Source organism: Dromiciops gliroides, chromosome 1 (genome assembly GCF_019393635.1).
Source record: "Dromiciops gliroides isolate mDroGli1 chromosome 1, mDroGli1.pri, whole genome shotgun sequence".
Classification (NCBI taxonomy): domain Eukaryota; kingdom Metazoa; phylum Chordata; class Mammalia; order Microbiotheria; family Microbiotheriidae; genus Dromiciops; species Dromiciops gliroides.
In genome coordinates this window covers 415,716,350-415,739,243 of record NC_057861.1, presented here as the reverse complement: position 1 = coordinate 415,739,243, position 22,894 = coordinate 415,716,350, and the positions used below count along the sequence as shown (strand labels likewise).

At 34.9% G+C, this 22,894-nt stretch overlaps 1 protein-coding gene across 1 annotated transcript in view; it reads right to left on the bottom strand.

Moving 5' to 3' along the window:
- The window catches only part of LIFR (LIF receptor subunit alpha), an 80,007-nt gene that overhangs the window by 18,680 nt on the left and 38,433 nt on the right, over window positions 1–22,894 (bottom strand). The window contains exons 6-13 of the mRNA XM_043988049.1: window positions 19,934–20,108; window positions 18,550–18,807; window positions 15,811–15,940; window positions 10,304–10,473; window positions 8,336–8,481; window positions 6,869–7,031; window positions 3,757–3,827; window positions 1,497–1,719 (exon numbers count right to left, since the gene is read on the bottom strand). Coding sequence (XP_043843984.1) covers window positions 1,497–1,719; window positions 3,757–3,827; window positions 6,869–7,031; window positions 8,336–8,481; window positions 10,304–10,473; window positions 15,811–15,940; window positions 18,550–18,807; window positions 19,934–20,108 — 1,336 coding nt within the window. The remainder of the gene's footprint in view (window positions 1–1,496; window positions 1,720–3,756; window positions 3,828–6,868; window positions 7,032–8,335; window positions 8,482–10,303; window positions 10,474–15,810; window positions 15,941–18,549; window positions 18,808–19,933; window positions 20,109–22,894) is intronic.

The window sequence follows — 22,894 nt, the reverse complement described above, 5'->3', positions numbered from 1 at the left end:
CTGGATGAGTATATGAAAGATTATCAACCATTTTCAGGTTTGTTGGGTTCCATGATCATTGTGCATTTATTATTCTTTTCATTGTTTACAGATAGGTCATGTAATTTGTTTTTCCTAGTCATGGAAATGGAAAGGAAGTGTCTCCCATTGGGTTGAGGTGGATAGAAGATAGATCATTTTTGGAGTTAGGGGATCCTAATGTAATGACTAGCAAGGAAAAAAGATAGGAACCAGTTATAGGAGGACAGCAATCAACAGCTTGACTCAATTTGAGCAACAGAGAATGTAGGTCATGTGAATAATCAAGAATGAAGAAGGAAATGAACTTAAATTGAAGGAAATGAGCTCTACCATTAAATATAAGGAATATTTTCTTGACAGTAAAATGCATTAAATATTCCTCCTGGCTATTATGGTGCCTCAGAGAATCTATCCTTAGCTATCTCAAAGAACATACAGTTACCTGTCTACTAGGTCTCAATAAATATGGTCTTATCTGGTTGTAGGGAAATGAACTAGAGCAAAGCTTCTTAAACTGTGGGTAACAACCCCATATGGGGTCATGTAACTGAATGTGGGGGGGGGTCACAAAAAAATCTGGCAACAGTAAAAGGTTATGTATACCTATTTTATATACCTATATATTCAGGGTCATGTAGAAATTTCTCAGGTGAAAAGGGGTCACGAATGAAAAAAGTTTAAGAAGCCCTGAACTACAGTGGAAGGATCAAATACATGGCTTGCAGTCCACCATGAACCAGATTAAAATGTATCTAGGAAATGTTAAACAAAATAAATAAACCATGATACAACATAGATAATGTTAATTCATGTTTTTTTCTAAGTCAATGTGCAGCCCATAGAGAGCTTTTTCTATTTGAGTTTGGAAGACTGAGCTAGAGGATCTCTTGAGCATTAGGATTTTAGATATGAAAATCAAATCTGTGCATAGGCTGTCAAGATACTGCTCCTCTTTCAATAATACCCATTAGGCAAAACAGAATGCAATTGTATATATGTTATTTTACTAGTTAGGATACTTTGAGACAGTATTATTGAGTCCTGTTTCTCACTATCCATTATAACTATTTTTATTCATTACTTTTAATATAGAATCTCACTAGAACTGCTGCAAGAATATATTGACAGTTTTACTATGGAGAAAAGAATTATATGAATGTGACTGCTATTTTTTTACTCTTTTGGGGAAAAAGTCTTGTGTATTCATATATTTATATTTGTTAAAATTAATATATTGTGAGCTTTTAAAGAATTTTTAAAAATATTTTTTCTGTTTCTGAAAGCCATCAAAAAGTGCAACAAATGAAAAACCATCATTTTAGTTTATAATAACAATTATATTGAGGAATGTAAGGATAGTCATTATTAAACAAGCTTACTATTGCATTTGAAAAGAAATATATTTTAATTTATATTTGTTCAGGTGAAATATAAAATCAAACAATTAATAAGTTGCTATAGTCTTAAGTACTCACCATTTGGGATTTCCATACTAGTTATCTTAGAAGGTGGAGATGATCCAACTGAATTTTTGGCCACAACACTAATGATGTAATCATTGCAATCACTTCTGTCAAGTTTTATTTCTGTTTTATTCTGTGGATCAGGAATCTCAGAAAGGTACTGTGCTTCTTCTCCTGACCAATATGACACATCATAGGAAAGTATTTTTCCATTCGCTTCATTAATAGATAAGGGCTAGAAGTAACAAGAAAAATTCCTTGCAAAGAAGTTCATGAAGAAGGTGATTATGAATATTATGAAAGTGAATATGAAAATGTTCATTAATTCTGAAGATGATACAAAGCTGAGAGAAATAGGGGTTGTTACACTGAAGAAGATTATTATAATTCAATGTAACCTGGACAAATTTTGAGTAGACAAGGCAAAAGAGCAACCTTTGTGCACTATTAAAAATCACAAGGTGGCATGTGGCTCTGAATGGAACATAAGATAAATACAAATAAGAAATGTTTCTACTATTTAAAAAAATCAAATGCCATACTAATAAGAGGTGAATAACTTGTTTAAAGATTTTTTTAATCTGGAGAGAAAAGATAGCTAACTGTGGCTGCTCTGTCTTCAAATATATGAAAAACTAAATAAAGATTATTAAACTATTTTAATCTGTATTAAGGACAAAGTTGAAGAGGAAGTAAGCTTAAACTATAAAAGTACAATTATTTAATTATTTATTTGGTGAGGCAATTGGGGTTAAGTGACTTGCCCAGGATCACACAGCTAGTAAGTTGTCAAGTGTCTGAGGTAAAATTTGAACTCAAGTCCTCCTGACTCCAGGGCCGGTGCTTTATCCGCTGCGTCACCTAGCTGCCCCAAAAGTATAATTTTTAAAAAATCTTTAAGAAAACTCTATTATAAGGGTTTAACAACAAATAGCCAGGTATTGAAGCAGAAAACAAATTCTCTTTCCTAGAAATATTCAATATAAAAAAGACTATTATACTTCTAAATTTATACTTGACTTTTTAAATATAATAGCTCTGTTATAGAAAAGTTGCTTATGTCAATTTTTGTAAACATTTTAGGAATAATAGAGAAACTCATTTATAGGAATCCTATACTAAATCATCTTAGAAAAAGGGAATGATTACTTATTTAACAAATTCATCTTTATAAATTTATTTTAATTAAAAATAGGACATACCCATAAGCTATAGTGACATGAAAAAATAATGGAGAACTAATCTTCAAATAAATTGAGATAAAGCTATCAAATCTGAAGCAATTATGGCTTTATTTCATAATTCCAAAAAACAGTTTACCAAAATAAAATAACAAAAATCAAAACAATCCCACCTTTTACTACATGTGTCAAGGTAGCAGGCACTTGTTTTTCATTATTGGATATTAATTTGGTTCTCTACCTGAATCTTCCACTGAAGTTCTATTTCAATCCCTTCAGAGCCCAACATTTGTTAAGGTAGATATTCTGGTGGAAAATAAGCTCTGGCAGGTTCTAACAAGCCAGAAAGTTGGCCAAGTGAGGGACAGTACATTAGCTGTCTGAGGACTCGCCTAGTTAAGTTTAGGTGAGGCTTAGAGTAATAAAATTTTCAGACATGGCAACTCTCAAAAACCACCTATGAGATTAGAGGGTAATCTGCTTCAATGGAAGGAATAACTATAATGACAAAACTATACATCCTTGAAATACTAATGTTTGTTGTTCAGTCATTTCAGTCGTATCTGACTCTTTGTGACCTGAGAAATGTTTTCTTAGCAAAGATACTGGAGTGGTTTCCCATTTCCTTCTCCAGATCATTTTATAGATGAGGAACAGAGGCAGACAGAGTTAAGTGACATGTCCAGGGTCACACAGCTAGTAAGGATTTAAGGCCAGATTTGAACTCAGGAAGATGAGTCTTCCTGACTTCAGGTCTAGCACCCTATCCACTTCACCACCTACCTAGCCTTAAATACTGATATATGGACATATAAATAGATCATTTCACAACTCTTACTGAGTTATTTAAGTGTGTTGTTGACTGAAATGAGGGAAACGGCAAACATGAAAGACTCTAAAATGAGAGAAATTAAGACAGACTCTACCAACAAAGAATGTGATACATTACCCAGAAAGTTCTGATTTTTAATAGAGCCTCATTAAAGTAATATGCAGTAGGAAACTATACCAGATGGTATACAAAGTAAATTATGTATTTTATGGGAATTAAAAGATATTTGAGTATTCAAGAAAAAAACCTGGATATTTACCTTCCAGTATATTATTACACTTTTCCCATCAGCACTCCACTCTCTCCAGATATCTGGTCCTTTTGAAGGAACTAGGAAAGATATTGTTAAGTTAGCATTTGGAAACACTTATCTTATTATTTCAGTTGATAAAATATTTAATCAGCACTATGGTACAGGTAATACCCTGGAATTCTTTTTTTTTTTTTTGGCAGGGCGATGAGGGTTAAGTGACTTGTCCAGGGTCACACAGCTAGTTAAGTGTCAAGTGTCTGAGGCTGGATTTGAACTCAGGTCCTCCTGAATCCAAGGCCAGTGCTTTATCCACTGTGCCACATAGCTGCCCCCCGCCCCAGAATTCTTAATAAAAAATTCCAAGGAGACCAGGGATAGTGGTTAGGATAAGAAGCTAAAGGGAAAAAAACCTCTTAACTCCAAGAAATCTTAAAGTGACAATACAAAGGACTTAGGTAGGTTAAGGTGATAACAAGAAATCTTTCTTTCTCTTTACATATACATATATATACATATATATATTATATATATATGTATATATATATACATATATACGTGTGTGCGCACACATATATGTATATATAATCCATATAGATATACACACATACATTATAAACATGTGTGTGTATATATGTGCATATATATGTGTGTGTATATCTATCTATATATCTCTATATATCTGCAAAGTAGCCAGGGTTTTTCTCATTACCACCATTCCTTCCTTGGAGTTGGAGATAATTACCTAAGGAAGGAGTTCTCGTTCCTTTTAAGGTCCCTTGTGTAAAATTTGTGTTTTTGCAGGCATGATTTTTTGTGTGTGTCTGACTATATTATTAAGTTATCTCTCTATTCCTTATATGAAGAGCCAAAACTCAGTTAAGGTCTATATATTTTTTTCGATAAGATATAATTGATACCATTAAAAATACTACTTGTTCATATGCTATAGATGAAGTTTCTATTATTGTGTGCATATAAATAAATATATATATATATAGATATATATCACAGTCGCTTAATCATTCAACAAGCATTTATTTATTAAGTGGTTATTACGTGGCAAGCACTGTGCTAGGTACTGGGGATACAAAGACAAAAAAGAAACAGTGCTTGTTCTTAAGCAGCTTATAGTATGATGGGGGAGATAAAGTGTACATATAGAAGTACATATAAAACGTATATAAGAAAATTTCAGGGGGCAGAGCACAAAGAGGGGAATCAGGAAAGGCCTCATGCATGAGGTGGCACCCACCTACAGAACACCTCTAATGTTCTACCCCTTCCTTTCTACTCACACAACCATCTCCCTGGTACAGGCTCCCATCACCTCACACCTTGACAACTGCAGTGCCTCCTAACTGGTCTCCCTGCCTCAAGTCTCTCCCCACTCCAATCCATCCTTTACTTAGTGGCTCCCTATTACATTCAGGCTATGTGTAGCTTTTAAAGTCTGTTCCGCCTTGGCCATTTCCTGCCTTTCTAGTATTTTCACACTTTACTCCCCTCCAAGCCGGAGCAAAGGGTCCAGCTACCTAGGCCTATTTGATCCTTGCACACGACACCCCCAACTTCATGCTTTGTTCGCTGGTTGTCTCTCATACCTGGAATGCTCTCCCTCTTCACTTCCACTCCTGGATTCTTCCCCTCAAACCACACCTTTGGCAGAAGGTCTCTCATGGACATCTCCCCTCTTCCTCCCTACCACTGCTAATGTCTTCTCCCCTCTGAGACTGCCTTCCTTTGACACTGTATATGTCTTGTGCATATATAGTTATTTCCATGTTATCTCCCTCATTAGAAATGTGAGCTCCTTGTGGGTAGGGACTGTATTTTTAAATTTCTTTATATCCCCAGACCTTAACACAAAGCCTGACACATATTAAGTGTTTAATAAATGCTTACTGACTGCCATGAGCTACACACTTTCAAGGAAATTAAAGATTCTAAGAAAAGAAGAGTAGAGAGTGAATTCTAGGAATGGAAGAAAGCCAGTGCAAAATCAGAGAAGGGAGATGGAATGATGTATATAAAGAACAGCAAGGCTAATTTAGCTGAACCAATGTGTTAAGGGATGAAAAGTACAATGAGACTGAAAAATTAAGTTGGAAGAAGATTGTAAAAGATTTTAAATGCCAAAGAAGGGTTTGGATTTGATAGTAGAGGTTTTTAGGAAGTCACTCAAGTTTACAGAGAAGGGAGTAACACATAGGATTTATGTTTTAGGAATATGGGCTGGGGAAAGGATACTTTAGGAAGGAAGATCAAGTAGAAAGCTATTGAAATAGTCCCTAGAAGAGGTAATAAGGGCTTGAACTATGAAGATGACCACGTGAGGAGAGAAAGGGATGGATACAAGATATGTTGGGGAAGTAAAATTGACAAGATTGCAAATACACAATACATTTGGTAAAGAAGAATGATGGGTTAAGGGTAACTTGAAGGTTGCAAACCTAAGGACTAAAAGTATAATGCTGCCTCTGCCAAAAACAGGGTGCTCTGGAAGAAAGATGAAATCTTAGGGAAAGATACCAAGATCTTTATTAGACATGCTGAGCCTAATGTGCCTTCAGGATATACAGTTTTAAATGCCAAATAGTGATGGGGGTGGGTCTGGAGGCTGGGAGAGCAAGTAGTACTGGATACACAGATATGGGAGACCCTTGAATAGAGATGACAAAACTATAGAAGTTGAAAGGGTCACCAAGAGGGAATGTAGAGGAAGAAGAAAATTATTAAAAGAGAATTAATATGGAGCAGCTAGGTGGCGCAGCAGATAGAGCATTGGCCCTGGAGTCAGAAGGACCCGAGTTCAAACCTGAGCTAAGGAACTTGACACTTACTAGCTGTGTCACTCTGGGCAAGACACTTAACTCTCATTGGCCCACAAAAAAAAGAGAGAGAGATTAATAAAGCTTTCATGTAAAAGCTGGCAAGCTGAATGATCATTACTTGGAGAGATGCCTGGCTCCATACTAACCAAGCAGAAAAGGAACTCTATAAGATCTTTAAAACTCAAAGCCCAGGTTTTTAATCCTGAATCTCAATCCCAGATCCCAAATATGAATTTTTAAAGATAGTAATTTAAGGACCAAGTCCTTAAATTATTCAAAGAACTTACTTCCTTCCATGGTTAAGTATTGCTTTTCATTACTCCATTTGCTCCATTTCCAAAAGTTCTCAGAAGAACAACGAACCCGGAAAGTATACATAGTATATGGCATCAACTTGTCCACAGAAACATGATAACTAGAGGTTTCTAATCCTTTAACAGTGATGTTCCGCTGTTAAAAATTAATGAAATTTTTTAAATTAACAAAGCTTTCTAAATAGTATTATATCAGACATCATAAATTATTATGAGTACAAAGACAAAACCAAGCAACTCATATACTAACTTTTTTCTAACCCTTACCTATAGAAGCTAAGACATTTTACTAACAACATATGAATTAGAATTGTTAGGGAAAGAGGCTCTGTTTCACCAATAAGCAAAAATTCATATATTAAGTACCTAATGTGCAAGGCTGGGGATACAAAGACAAAAATGAAAAATAGTCCTGCCTCTCAAAGACCTCATATACCTAGAAAAATAATACTTCATATATTCATGTTACAATACAGTTTGAGAATGATTTCACAAATGTTGTTTCATTTAAGATTCTAGAATTTCCAGCAGGCAAGGACACACAATAGAGATTAGTTCAATTCATTCAATTTACTTATGAGAAATTTAGGCTCATAGAGGTGTGCCCTGTGCCCCTTCCACCTCACCTCCGATCAGAGTAGTAGGAACTCAATAGAACCTACTTTAAATAAATAAGCAAAGTTGGATGGGAAAATACTAAGTAGGTCTTAAGGATTTCTACATCCAAACTATCTGTTATTAAAGAACTTCAATATGAATTTTAATTTTATTTCTCAGATATCAGTAGGCTTCCAAATACACGTTCTTGGGTGTAATCAATTGCAAAAGTATTCGGTCTGTGTTAAGTCTTTAAGTTGATAGTATACAGAGAAAACCAAGGCTAGAACAACTTATAAGCATTTGAGGACAATGTCCTATTTGTGGTCATCTAGATCTTTTCTCAAGCCTATGTTTTCAACAACCACAAAAATAACAAAAGACTTAGATTTTATGGGCCCCATAATTATTTCTGGAATCTAATAAATTTCTGCATATATCTCTGAGTCAATCTAAATGTTTCTATGGAAAAATTATTTTTAAATTCAAGTATTTGTATTTGTCATACAGATGGCTCCTGGTCCCATTCCTACTCAGAAGCTTCCGTTATCAGCTTTACTCCCTTCTGTTCCTCATTAGCTCACTAACTGATTAATTAATTAATCTCACTGTTGAGAGTTATTAACTTATTTGTCACTATATTTAATACTATGATTGTACTTTAAAATATTGATTATAATTCTGCAATAGTAAACACTGAAACATGAGGCTCTTCGTAAATCTGCTAAAATAAATTCCTTCACAGTTCCTCCAACTAACCATACTAATTTAATTTTTATTTCTTGTTTCAAATAAAATATTTCATTAAAATAGCTTAAATTTACAGGAAAAAAGGATACTTACCAATTCTTGCCCTGAATAAGTTGTATTAATTTCAATTTCACATAAAAGATTAATATTTGCAAAATTGCCAGATAAGTGCCAATAGAGAATAATGGCAGTTGAATCAACGTCCCTCACAATGAGTTTTGAAGGAGTATGAGGATAAACTGAAAATGGAAATTCAAAAAATCATTTTAGAATTATTTAAAAGTGAAAAATAAGCAACACTACATTTTCTAATGACAACATAATAAAAGATAATAAAATATCATTATTATTAATCAGTAATATTCTAATTAGCATTCATAGAAACATGAATTTCTTTTCTTCAACCTTTGATTACCACTGGAAACAAAAGTACCCTTTATTGCTAACACAGTTATAAATAAACATTTAATATTTATTTAATATGTGCAGGGTACTGTGTTCATTGCTGAGAATATTCAAAAGAAAAAAGATATGAGTACAATCCTCAAGAGGCTTAACGTCTGTAAAGACACACCATTTCATTTATTTATTTACAGAGACAGACAGATACACACACACACACACACACACACACACACACACACACACACAGTCCAAGGAAATCTATACTAAGTATTTAAGCATTTTAGGTAATAATTATTATGGGAGTTCAGAGGAAGTGATCACTGAACGTTAGGATGATCACAGAAGGCTTCAGAGAAAATGTAGATCTTCAAGGGCAGGATTTAAGTGGAAAAGAAGGCATTCCCAGAAGGCAGATAATATAAGCAGAAGCTAAAAGGTGAAAAGATGAATAGTTCTTCTAGGGAATAACAGGCAGACCCATTTGGTTAGGATAAAGGATTTATACAGGGAAATAGTTGGAGTTATGAGAAGAAACAGATAAGATTACAGACATATAAGCTAGTCTTTATGTTTATGTTTAGGAGCTAAAACAAGCTAACTAATCCACCTGCATAAATAATATCTATTTTTCAATAAGCCCTGTCTAAAGCAAAGAATGATTTGGGGTCATTAAGAAATCATGAAATAACTTTGAGAAAGGAGAAATGGTGAGTTTTCAGCCATTGTTGATTAATAGACTAAGTCGATTATTTAATTGTTCAGAAGACAGTTGTGAAATGTTCAGGCTGTAAGAGCTTAGCTTTGATGAAAATTAAGTGAAAGGCAGAAAAAGATTGTAGGAATATGTGTGCCAATTTAGGCACAGATTTATTTTTTTTCTGCTAATGTAAAGACAGATTAATATTTCTAATGGTTTTAAATCTCTCCAAATGGTATATGAAGGGAAAATGGAGGTGGGGTGGAGGAGGCCTTAGGAAGGGAACAATCATCTATTAAGCTGTTCTAAGCACATTACAAATACCATCTCACTTGACTGAGGCTCACTTGTGTATCAACAAAACAGGCCTGCTTACCTGCAAATGAGTAGACTTCCACATATGAGTTTACAGATAAATGACAGTATGAGTACCCCAGAAAGATGACTGAGGACTAGTCTCTGTCACATAACAACACAGAGGGATCTCTGAAGGGCAACCTCATGAAAGGGTCTGGTAAAAAAGCAACAGATCTGCTTACACTGCACGACCACTGAAGTGCAAAGTGACTAAAGCCATTAATTTATGAATTATGAAAGATTTAGGAAATACTGCATTTGGGAATAAAACACAAAAATAATACTTCTGTCAAAATCAAAAGCTGAGCAATTATAATATTTTGTCCTTTGGGGCTAGAAAGATGAATAGACTTGAAGTATAAATTCTTATTGATAAGCATTGGTTATATTCATCTGTAAGTACAGGAAACAATGTTGGCAAGTAGATTACTGTTCAACTTGCCATTTTCACAACTATCATTCTCACAAAATGTTCAAGAAATGTTTTTAAAAAAAGAACTTAATTAGTATAAAAGTCATTCCCAAAAGTACTTTTGATTGTTTTTACAATTTTGGTACAACTTCTAAAATTATGTAAAGAGTAGTTTATGCAACACTATTACCTCTTTGAGTTATATCAACTAAAATTACTGCTTCAGATCTACCCACAGGATTGTTAGCTTTCAAGGTGAAATTATATATTTCCTGACCAGTTATCATTTGAAAGATTAACTGATGGTTTTCATTCATGTGTTCTTCATCTCTATTGTATGTAACATTTCTTCCAGAAAATCTGTAAGTCAAAATAAAAAAAAAATTAATGCTACAGTATAGATGTCTGATGAAGAGCTTAGGAAAAATTATGGCAAAAATACTAAAAATTAAACACTACTACTGAGAAAATTGTACTGGTTTTAGAGTTGGGACACCTGGGTTTGAATTCCATCCTTGTTTAGTTATCACTGTGACCTTTGATAAGTAACTTAACCTCTTCAGGTCCTAGTATCTCATCTGTAAAATGAGGGAACTGGTTAAACAGCCTTTTAAGGTCTGTTCCAACTGTAAATATATAATCTAATGATCCCAAATTTGACTTTAACAGAAGTATTCACCTACTATTAAAGTTTCTCATGTTTTCCTTATGTTTGCAAAAACAAAAGTGTTGCTGTTTTTAATCTAGGTCTCAATTTTTAACCATGATTATTTTATATTATTTATATTTTAGGATACCTTAAAGAATAATTATGTAATTTTAAATTCAACTAAAGCATATACTCATGTATTCAAGTAAATGTCTTAAATATTAATGTAAAATAACATATTAGTAAGTAACAAAATGCTAACCTAAAACTCATGTAAGAATTTATGTTTTGGAAATAATTTTGAGAGCATTGAGGGTTTAATTTTAAAGATATTCTAGAAGGTAAGATACTAAATAGGAGGGAAATCACAGATATTAGGATAAAAAAGGCAAAAAAGAAGATGTTTATAACTAACAACATACAGATCTATTTTCTTTTCTCTATAAAATCTTTTATAATGATCTATACACACATCAATGGAATCCCCAATGAAAATATGAGAAAGGAAGAGAAAGGCTTTTTAGCAAACTTTTCTACAAAAGACATCTTCAAAGTCATGCAGTTGATTAAACAGTATAAATGATGCAAAGAATATGAGTTTAATTATAAAAATGCATTTTTTATTTAAGAGAGGAAAATAAAGTTATAAAGATCAATGTTAAGGGCATATAACACTCATGCATTTATCAAGACCATCTAGGTTTCCTTAACAGATGTAACTATAGAAATAAATTTGTTCAATTTATCTCTCTCAATATCAAGCAAAGCATTAAACAGGGCAATGTGTACTCATCAAAGGTGTTTGCCTCTATCATAGTAGATGTTTTGTACAAAATCCAGTTGGAGGAGAGATTCCTTAGAGATGGTGGTATCCTCCATATGTTCCTATTTATTAATAACGTCCTGACAGAGGGGCGGCTAGGTAGCGCAGTGGATAAAGCACCGGCCCTGGATTCAGGAGTACCTGAGTTCAAATCCAGCCTCAGACACTTGACACTTACTAGCTGTGTGACCCTGGGCAAGTCACTTAACCCCAACTGCCTCACTTAAAAAAAAAAAATAACATCCTGACAGCATCAAGTGCCACAGTACTATAGTAGTATCTCTTCATCAAATTCATGACACTCAAAAGAAAATGGCCTAAAATCCATATAGGGAAAGTCAAATAGATGAAGAAAGCCTATTCCTGAATTATAACATACAGCTAGATAAACAGCTCATTGAGTTAGTCCATCATTACATCCATGTTAGACAGGCAATGCTGATAAACAATAAGCTAGACCCAAAATTGAGAAGAAGGAAGAGAACAGGCTTGATTATATTTGGAAAATCATGAAGCATTTTCATTGATTCCAAAGTGCTAACCTTTTAATACCAATATGCTTCTGAAAAAATTATAATGCTGTGAATTATGAAGACCACAACCTCTGAATAAAATTGAATATAGGACACTATTGTGGGATAAGAAGACTGAAATACATTAACAAAGATAACTTATGAACAAGAAATGGAACAAAAAGATATCCAGGAAATGTATGATTGGTAAAGGAGCACTTAGCATTTTTGTCAAATTTAATTAGAAAAAAACAGATTTGTAAAATGTTCTATTAAAATGCCTTCCATAAAAAGTTTTTATGAGGATAGTTTTCAGATGTGTTAAAGCACAATGATAATGTGGAACACACGGAATGTCTGATTATGTAGAACTGGGAAAAAATCATGGCTTTGAAAAGTTTTATAGACTAAAATCATTATATACAACAGGAACATGGTCTGAATCTAGGAGACCCTATAACTAAAGATAGGATTAATTTTTATTATCAAGCAATAGATCCTCTTGAAATAATAATTTTTTTAAACTTTATTAAACTTCTATTATATGCCAGGCAGTGGAGATACACAAAGATAAAAAAGAACAAAAGTACTGGCAGAAATACAAAGATTACAGTTCCTATCCTCATGGAGTTTATAGTCTGATAGGGAATATGATATAGTGACAACTACATAATACAAAAGGACTCATAAAAAGGAAGGAACAAAGGGAGGGAGGGAATTGAGAGGAAGGGAGAAATTTATTAAGTGGTTACTATGTGCCAGGCACACAGCTTTATAAATATCTTATTTGATCCTCACAACCGCCCTGGGAGGTAGGGATTATTATTTATAATCCCCATTTTATATCTTAGAAGTGCTATGTAAAGTGTATGAAGGGAAAATTATTCTACTGACTTTGAGCAATCAGCTAAGGCTTTACTGAGAAGGTGGCATTTAACTGGGCTTTAAAGGATGTGCAGGAATTCAAGTATCAGGATGACCTGTCTGCTAAGAACAGTAAGACTGAAGGGTACAGTGGTGAATGGTGGGAAAACAGAGGTTCTGTTCCTCGGATACCTGGTAATCCAATTTGGCTGGAACACAAAGCAGATCACAGAGAAGAATATGACACAGAGTTGTAAAGGTAAGATAGCACAAGACTGTAGAACTTAATGAACCTCTCCAAACTTAGCTAGGCTGATCCTTAAACAACAAACTCACTATCAGATGCTACCCCTTTATCACTTAGTATGTCTTGAAGGGCTTCAAGTTACTCCCAAACAAAGAAGTATCACAGCAGAACTTCAGTGAAGGACTACCACTTATTAACATAATTTTAAAAATTAATAAAATATTTTAATAGTACATGAATGAATGTTTTGTTTTGTTTTTTTTTTCTTTTTTTGGTGACTGGGGTTTTTCTATTCAAAACTGCTTATGCCTCTGGGAATATAAAAGTTTTTTGCCTTTTGTGCCTTTCTTTGGCTCTCCAATGCTTAGCATAATACCTGGCATATAGTAAGCACTTAATAAATGCTTGCTTACTGAGGACATATACAAAAATATAAAAAGTGATTTTAAAAAAAAGTAATTACATAAGCCACACAGACTCAGACTACTTCATAGTCACCCACTGCTTAGATGTTGTTGAATCCCATCAAAGCTTGAATATCCATGTGTGAATCTTTCTATTTTGCTGATTTTCTGATACTAATCAATAACTTGAACACAAAGAATTTCCCCTTACACAAAGCACACTGATAGGCAACCTCCTTTACAATCAGATGATCTATGCTCATGGAAAACTTAGCTTAATATATAAGCCTAAAATAAGAAAGGCTTTTAAATCTTTTGTCTCCTTTTATCTTCACAACTCTGTGAACTAGCCCAGGTAGGTAGTAACATTATTGCTCCCATTTTATATATGAGGAAATCCGAAGAGGTGGCAACTTTCCCAGGGTCACAAAAAAACTGATGTATCCCAAAACCATATTACTTCCAATTTTTCACAACATTATAGGTGGTTCTGTTTAGGGCAAATATTAAGCACATCTTATATAAATAATTAATAATTATTAGGATTAATAGTTTCATCGGTGTGGTAATACTCCTTCCTCTAATTTAGGTTGTAATCCCCCCACTCCCAACTCTAGCTCCACTCTAACAATTGCCCTTTCATATATTCCTGTGGCCAACACAATCCCCCTGGAAATCAAACTTTTGATGAGTCAGTTCTATATCGCCAAATATGCAATCTATTCCTGAAGCCTTTCCAGATTCTATACTCTATTGGCATAACCTTCCAGAACGTAGGGCTGCCTTAGCCATCACCATGTCACCTCCATACTCAAATTCTAGTACTTCCCTATCACCTCCAGGATCAAATTCAAAATCCTGTTAGGTATTCAAAGCTCTTTATAACCCATCCCCCTCTCCTCCTGGCTTTCTAGTGTTCTTACACATTGGATCCCACCGTGTAAAAATTTGATCTGGTGACACTGTTGTATAAACAAGACCCTCCATCTCTCAGCTCTGACTGGGCAATTTTTCTAGCTGTCCCCCATGCCTAGGATGCCTCCTCATATCCACCTCCTGGCTTAAGCCCACCTTCTACAGGAAACTTTTCCCACCCCTTTTAATTCGAGTGTTTTCCCTGTGTTAATCACTTCCTATTTATCTTGAAAGTAACTTGTGTGTACACCCTTGTCCTCTCCCCATTGGACTGGGAGCTCAAGGGAAAGGACCGCCTTCTGCCTTTCTTTGTATCCACAGAGCTAAACACAGCGCCTGGCACATAGTAAGTGCTTAATTAATGCTTGACACCTGACTGACCTTAGTCATTGTAAGACTAAATGTGTGTGCATACACATGTGTATGTATGTGTATATGTATATATATGTACACACATAACACAATGTCTATACATACACGTAGGAATAAAGGAAATAATTAGCCGAGCCAAGATTTGAACTCAAGTTCTTTGGCTCTTTTCACTGTCCTTTAGCAATCATGAAATGAGTAGATTATTCTGTGTTAACCATTTGTTCTCAACACAATATCTTAAAATAAGAGGTGTTGCTCTTTCTGTAGTGACGTAAAACTGGAAACTAAGGGGATACCCATCAACTGAGGAGTGGCTAAGTAAATTACGGTACATGAACATGGTGGAGTACTACTGGAATGCAAAAATGAGAAAACAGAGGATTTCAAAAAGACATGAGAAGACTTATAGGAACAAATATAGATTAAAATAAGCAGAACCAGAAGACTAATTTATAGTAATACATCAATATATAAAAATGAACATTCCAAAAACTTAGGACGAATGAAGTAGAAGCAAGAGAACTGATATAACAACAGCACTGTAAAACTATGACTCTGAAAGCTTTAAGAACTATGAGCAATACAATGACCATCTGTGATTCCAAAGGACCAATGATGAAACATGCCATCCATTTCAGAAAGATGTAGGATTTAGGGTACAGAATGTGTGTGTGTGTGTTTATATTGAGGGAATTTGTTTTGCTCCACTGTGCATATTTGTTACTCTTTATCTTTTTTTTCCCAGTGGGGTGAGAGATGAGTCAGAGAGAAAAAAAAGTTCATATGATGCTTAATTTGTATCTTACAGCTTTTTAATTTGAAATCTAAAATTGTTTGAATAAGGGAATCAAACAATTGAATTAATTACTCTTAATATTCATAATTTTGAACATTTTAATAACAAACCTTACCTTTCGTACAGGATATAATTTGTATCACGGGGGCCAACCAACCCAGTTGGTCTTCCTGGATTCCAACTGCATATAATTTCTTTCAAATCCCGTGTTTCACAGTTCAGTTTTCTAGGGATATCGGGTGGATCTAACAAAGAGAAAAACCTATAGGTATTTACGTCTTAAAGAAGTACACTTAAAAAAAAGTATCTTTTTTTTCCTTTTTTCGGGGCAATGAGGATTAAATGACTTGCCCAGGATCACACAGTACGTATCAAGTGTCTAAGGCGGATTTGAACTCAGGTCCTCCTGAATCCAGAGCCAGTGCTTTATCCACTGTGCCACCTAGCTGCCCCTTAAAACAAAGTATCTTAATAAATGTGTTTTATTTAGTAATTAATTTTTGTTCAACTTCCAAAAATGGAAAATGTCATTCCCATTTCAATATCAGTTAGCTATATAATTGTATTCAAAAAACCCGAGAATTGCATTTATTGCTGCAGTATGGTTTCCCCCCATTTACCCCAGTTTCCTTTTATGTACTGGCTTCCTCCATTAAAATATAAGTTCCTTAAGGGCAGGACCAAAGTACCCAGCACATAGTAAGACTTGTTGATTTGACTTGACTGCTTCATAGTTCATTATACTAAAAATTACTTTAGAATTAGACTAATGTGCTATTTTTGTTGTTCAGTTGTTTCATTATAATGCTTTATGACCTCATTTGAGGTTTTCTAGGCAGAGATACTGTAGTGATTTGCCATTTCCTTCTCCAGATCATTTTATAGATGAGGAAACTGAGGCAAACAGGATTAAGTGACTTGTCCAGGGTCACACAGCTTGAAAGTGTCTGTGGCCAAATTTGATCTTCGATCTTTCTGACTGCAGGCCCAGCATTCTATCTACTGTACCACCCGATTGCCCAGTGCTATTTTTAATTTGTGATAGTAACAATAACAATAATACATTGAGGTAGGATTTGAACTTGGGTCTCCTAACTCTAAGTCCAGGCTCTAGTAAGTATGAATAAGATAATGTAGGAAAATAGTGATTATGATGACAATGATGATCCTAACTACCATAGCAGGTCAATATGAAATTATACAGGGAACAGCTAGGTGGCACAGTGGATAAAGCACCAGATGTGGATTCTGGAGGACCTGAGTTCAAATCTGACCTTTGACACTTGACACTTACTAGCTGTGTGACACTGGACAAGTCATTTAACCCTCAGTGCCCTGCAAAAAAAAAAAAAAAAAAGAAAAAGAAAAGAAAATACACACTACCACCACTTTGTAAGAGGAAGATCAACATATAATTCACCCTTGGCCAGTTTAACATTAAAAAAATGTGGCTAAATGAAGTATATTATGCAGAGTATTTGATAAATGCATCTATTTTCTGACAACTAACACAATAAACAAAGATCATGGATAGAAATAACAAAAATGAAGAACAGATATGTTCTATTCTCTAAGCTTAAAGTTCTGTGTTCTGCCCCATTCCTAGAAGAAAAAACAAACTGCTTGTTCATTTTTTTGCATGAAGGAAACATATGGTGTATAACATCTCACTTATCCAGAACATTTACTTGGCAACCACAACTATTCAGAACACAGAAGTCAAGAAATAAGCAAAAGTCTTTTGCAGTTAAAATAAATAATAAAAAATCCACATAGTAAGTTAATGCTCTTTACTCATAAATGTTCCTTAAGCCTTTTCTCTGTCTGAATCTACTTATGTTTACTTTAAACAAATATTCTAATAACTTTATATGGTTTTTCAGACTACAACAGATTAGACACAGATAATTTGATGATATGGGGAAGGGAATTGGTAGAGAGGCACTGATAAAGAGCAATAGGAAATGACAGCTAAAAGAAAGTTGGGAGACAGGAAAACTACAAAAAATAGGCCTATCTTTTTGTTAAAAGGCAACCTAGAAGAAATTAGTGAAGTTACTATTTTACCTGAATAGTCCCTTCCATTGGATTACAACCCAATATTCATAATGATGATAAAGTCATTAAAATGTTAAATTACTTAATTTTCCCTCCAACTTTTAGTTTATTCTTTTCATTTGTATTTTCATCGTTTGAACATATTACCTGCCTCACTGCTGTCTTAAATTATAAGCTCTTGGGGGCAGGGAATAGATCATTCATCAATTTTTAACTAGAACAGACTTTAGAAGTCATGTAGTCCAACCCTACCATTTCATATATAACAAAAACAAGAACCCGAATGGTGGTCACACAGTTAAGTAGAAAAACTAGAATCTGATTCCAGGACCTCTCAGTCTAACTCTCCGGCCACTCTATTAGTCATAACATGCATTCATTATTCTCTTTTAAAAAATCAGGGGCACATAGGAGGCATTGCTAGAATTTTTCCACATTTATTTAGATTTACATGAAAAAAAATCACTTTATGTGAAACCGTTCAATCTCCTGAGGACATCAGATAAATGAAGTAATAATATAAATTGGCTTAGATTGAACATATTGTTAACAATACTACCTAAAACTGTAGCAGTTAGAAACTACAATTCTTATTAAAGAAAGATTACAAATTATTCAGATTAGGAGGAAAATAAGTAAACACTCTGAATTTTTTATATTTTCATTAACATTAAGAAATAAATAAGGAAAAACAGGATACACTTAGCATAGAGGATTATAGAACTTGTCTAAGTAGCATCAATACTTTAACAAGTGAGTTTAGTAGAAATGATCTCTTTAGTTTAACATAACTTACATCCTGCAAATACAACTGTTCCATACATGTTTGACTTTGTTGAAAAAACGACATTTGTTCCACTACTTGGAGAAATGGTAATATTGTTGATCTTGATTGCAACACTTTTATCATCAAGACGGATAAGGGAACATCTTTCACTTCCAAATTGTGCAGTTAAGACAGGTTCCTCAACAACACAACAAAATGTCATATTTGAACCTACTGGTACCACTTTGTCTTTAGGAAAAACCTCATTATTTTCTTTTATGGGAGGTCCTAGGAGGAAAAGAAACACACAAAGTTAAAGTAGTTTAGAAATTCTCTATCAAAGTATCTTCTGTAAATAGCAAAGGAGGTATAAATGTAGATGTAAAACTAGAAGTCTGGAATGTCACATCAAAAGTCGATGTGCTGGGGGGAGCTAGGCAGCACGGTAGATAGAGCACTGGCCCTGGACTCTGGAGTACCTGAGTTCAAATCCAGACTCAGACACTTGACACTTACTAGCTGTGTGACCCTGGACAAGTCACTTAATCCTCATTGCCCTGTCCAAAAAAAGAAGTCAATGAGCCAATTAATTTTATTCTTTTTCAAAAATTACTTATGTATTACATAACACTTGAAAAGCATAAAATTTTACTATATTATAACATTTTTTTCTTTTAACTTTCAGACCAATTTTTTCCTGCTATGGATAAAGAGATAGGACAAATGAAATAATTTTCATTGCAGCAATTAACATCTCAAAGAAGATGCAGAATATTTGTAAAACTTAAGTGTTTCAAAACACTAAATTTTGCATTGACCTCTCCCACCCAGTCATAAGATAACTGGGCTCTACTATATGAGAAAATAATTATTAAGAATCAATTTCTAGGAGAAACCCATACATGCTGCTCTCTCCCCCTCACCAGAAACCAGCCTGAGATGAACCTTCAGCTCAACAAAAGGAATGCAGATTGATCCTTCTGATTAGCTAAGGAAAGAGTATACCTAGATGGTTGGAATTCGATCTCCAGATCACCCTCCAAGTCATGTCAATCAATGGAACTGAATGATGTTAACCAATTAGCTTGGATCAATGTGTGTTGACCCACATCTTCCAAAAAGAGGATAAAATCCTTGGGCACATTAGGATTGCTCTCTCTTGTCTCCTGGCTCTTTTTTCCTGGGACTCTTTTACTCTTTTACAGACTTTAGGTCTGTAAGTCTGTGACTAGTGGGAAGTCAGGGAGACACGTGGTCAGTGATTTATTAATATGTGATATTAATTAATAAAAAATGCTTACTGCCAAACTGGTGCATTAATTTATAAGTAGCAATATTTTAGAAAACCCAATAATTTAATAAACACAGCTAATTATTTTAACAAAATTATTTAAATAGAATATACATGGATTACCTGAAATATTTCTAAGTGGACTCCATTCACTCCACACTTTTTGACCAAAAAAATGAAGTTCATCAATATAATATCTAATTTTCACATAATGTAGAGTACATTCCAGAGGGATATCTGAGGTCCAACTCCAGTGATGGACTGAATCCTTACCAATCAGAGTTGTATTATATGTTGCCTAAAAAAAGGGAGAGAAAAATCCTTTCAAAGTAGTGACAATAATTTTCTTAAGGACAGAAAAAGAAAGCAAATTTTATTCTGTGTAATCATTTTTAACATTTAATAGTTTAAGGTGAGTGGTTTTCCATTGCCTTACATGAGAATTTCGGATTTTCAAAAAGTGTGAACATGTTAAAGTTATACCTGAATCATTACCTCCAAACTCCAGGCCCACTTCCAAGGACCTGGAATTCTAGGATAATTAAACACATTGCTGAATAATTCCACAACCTAAAATGTTTGAACACCATTGATCTGGATGAAAAAATAATTGTTTTCTGTTTCACAGGGAGAAAAGAATATGAATCAGTCCACAAAACTTGAAGATCAAAGAAAGCAATAGATTCAATTCAACAAATATTAAGTTCCTTCCATATGTTAAGTCTGGAAGAGATGCAAGAGTAACAATAGTACCACTGGCCCAAGGGGACTGGGGGCACCACACCATTGAGGTGATGCAGATCTGGGCTCATAAACTTCTGTTTCTATACTAAAGGACCTTGTCTGGGATTGGAGGGGCTGATTTCAATCAACCCTGATTGCTTAATTCTTCTTGAAGAGTCACATATATGTTCCAAGACTCATCTGAGTTTATTTGCTTTATTTTGGTGCTAAACTTGATGTCCTAATACTAGGAAAGTCTAAATCTCCATGAGGGAAGTCTTATGTGTTACATGAACACCTAGAAGTATTTGAGATATTTTGTCAGAGGTCTATCTATGTTGTCCAATGTACTGATAGGAGATGCATCAGAGAAACAGGGGCACTTCAGGGATAGTTTAGTGTCTCGCCTGAGGGTGAGAAAGTGACTTCCAGCCTACCCCAAATTATTTAACTCTGTTGGGAGAGTCCCATACGAATCAGCACTAAATGAGGAATCTAGAATTCTTGAACTCAGGGCTCTAGGAACATACACCTCAGGATTCCTTCCTCTTCAATTACCTGGACTCAAAAAAAGAAACACAAAGCAGACAGGGAAAGTAGGGCATTGAAATCCAATCTTAAGTTCACCTAGGCTTTCATGTGAGGGTCAGGAGCCTCTGCTTCCTAGGTGAGAGAGGGTAAGAAATTCCCTGCAACTAACTCACCCCTAGGGGAAGTCTCAAGGGAGAACTGTCAGAATCCTAAGCCACATGTTCACAATAGAGGAAGAAGAAAGAAGAAGAGAAAGTTGTCCATTCTGGCCGCTCATCCCAAAGTAGAGTTTCTCCCTGAGAAAGAATGTTCATTTTCTTTTTCCTTTCCTCTATGATTTTAATGGGTTTACTTTCATTTTAATTTTCATTTATGGGGGAAGAGACCTTATTAGCAACAGGCAAGTTTAGAGCCTATGATAAACTAAGAAGAATGTCATTTGTTTGCTGGATTTGCCCATCTTTGTATGTGAGGGTGTCTGCTAACTCTCAACAAAGGTCTCACTTTGGAGATGGTCTATGAGCTGTGCAGTGGACTATTAGAGCCTCCATAGGTCCAGAGAGGAGTGCCCATAACTGGAAATATGGACAAATGTGCCAAATGCTCCACAGCTGATTTTCTGAGGACAGAAAATATATAACTGGGGGGAGAAGTACACTCCAAGGAGCTGAGCTGTCCTATCTGTTTCTAGGTTCACAAATACTCAGTACTATAATACTCATCCCATGTTGGTCGCTGAGCCAGGAATAGCTACCCGTTCAGTAGACTTTAAAAGAAGGACAACTTCCCCTTTTTCTCCCATGCTCTGAACACATGACTTTGGATTCTGACAGCTCTCCCTTCTTAAGGGGTGGCAGGGACTTTCTTCCTCTCCTCTCCCCTGGAAGCAATGGCTCCTGGCTCTATGTGGGGGCCTAGGTGATTCTACGAGTGGATCTCAAAGCCCTTGCGTCCCCTTCTGCTATTTCTTTCCTTGTGCCAAACTAACTGAATAGAGATCCTGAGATGAGTGTTTCTAGCCCTGGAGACACCCTGAATTGAAGTGTTTCTGAGTTCCTCAGTCAGTGTTGACCAGAAACAAGTGGTGTTTTCTGCAGCTTCCACAATGATTCTTGAAGAAGGTGACCACTGACAGGAGGATGAGCCTAAGTTGTGAACACTGATACAGTGGTTCAGACAGTGAGAGCCAAGGTAAATGTGAAATAAATGACTGTTTAGCAGTCCTAGGAAGAGTCTCATGCTTTAATGTTGTTTAAGAGCAACCTCTTTGGAGAATATAATAGTAGTTATGGATTACTGTTTGATGTTACAGTTTCAAGGTAGATTTAAGTCTTTGTCAGCATGTACTATGAGTCTCTTTCATTTTAAGCATTTCTTTTGTGTGAAGAAAATAAATGGCGATCACTATACCAGATCTACAATGTTTCACTAAGCAACAGAGTATGCCTGGAGTTTATTCAGTGACAAAGAGATAGACCTCAGGAGATAGCTCTCAACTCCAGGAAACCAAGAGCAATGATTACTGGTTTTAATGTTTAATGAGCACTGAATGCCCAAGGCCTGGGGCATGTTTCAGGCCTATTCCTACCTGCAAATGTTAGAATCAGAAACAAGAGAATGTAAGCCACTTAAGGAAATAGACTTTCATTTCTTTTTTTAATTTAAAAAAAATTTTATAATACACTTTCATTTCTGTCTCAGTAGATTCAAAACCCAGCACCAGACTTAGCACATGACAGGCGCTTAATAAATGCTTGTCAAATAAATGAATAAAATAGTAGTGGTGCATGAAAATTGCAGAAGGACAAATTTACATTTGGTTTAAGGAAA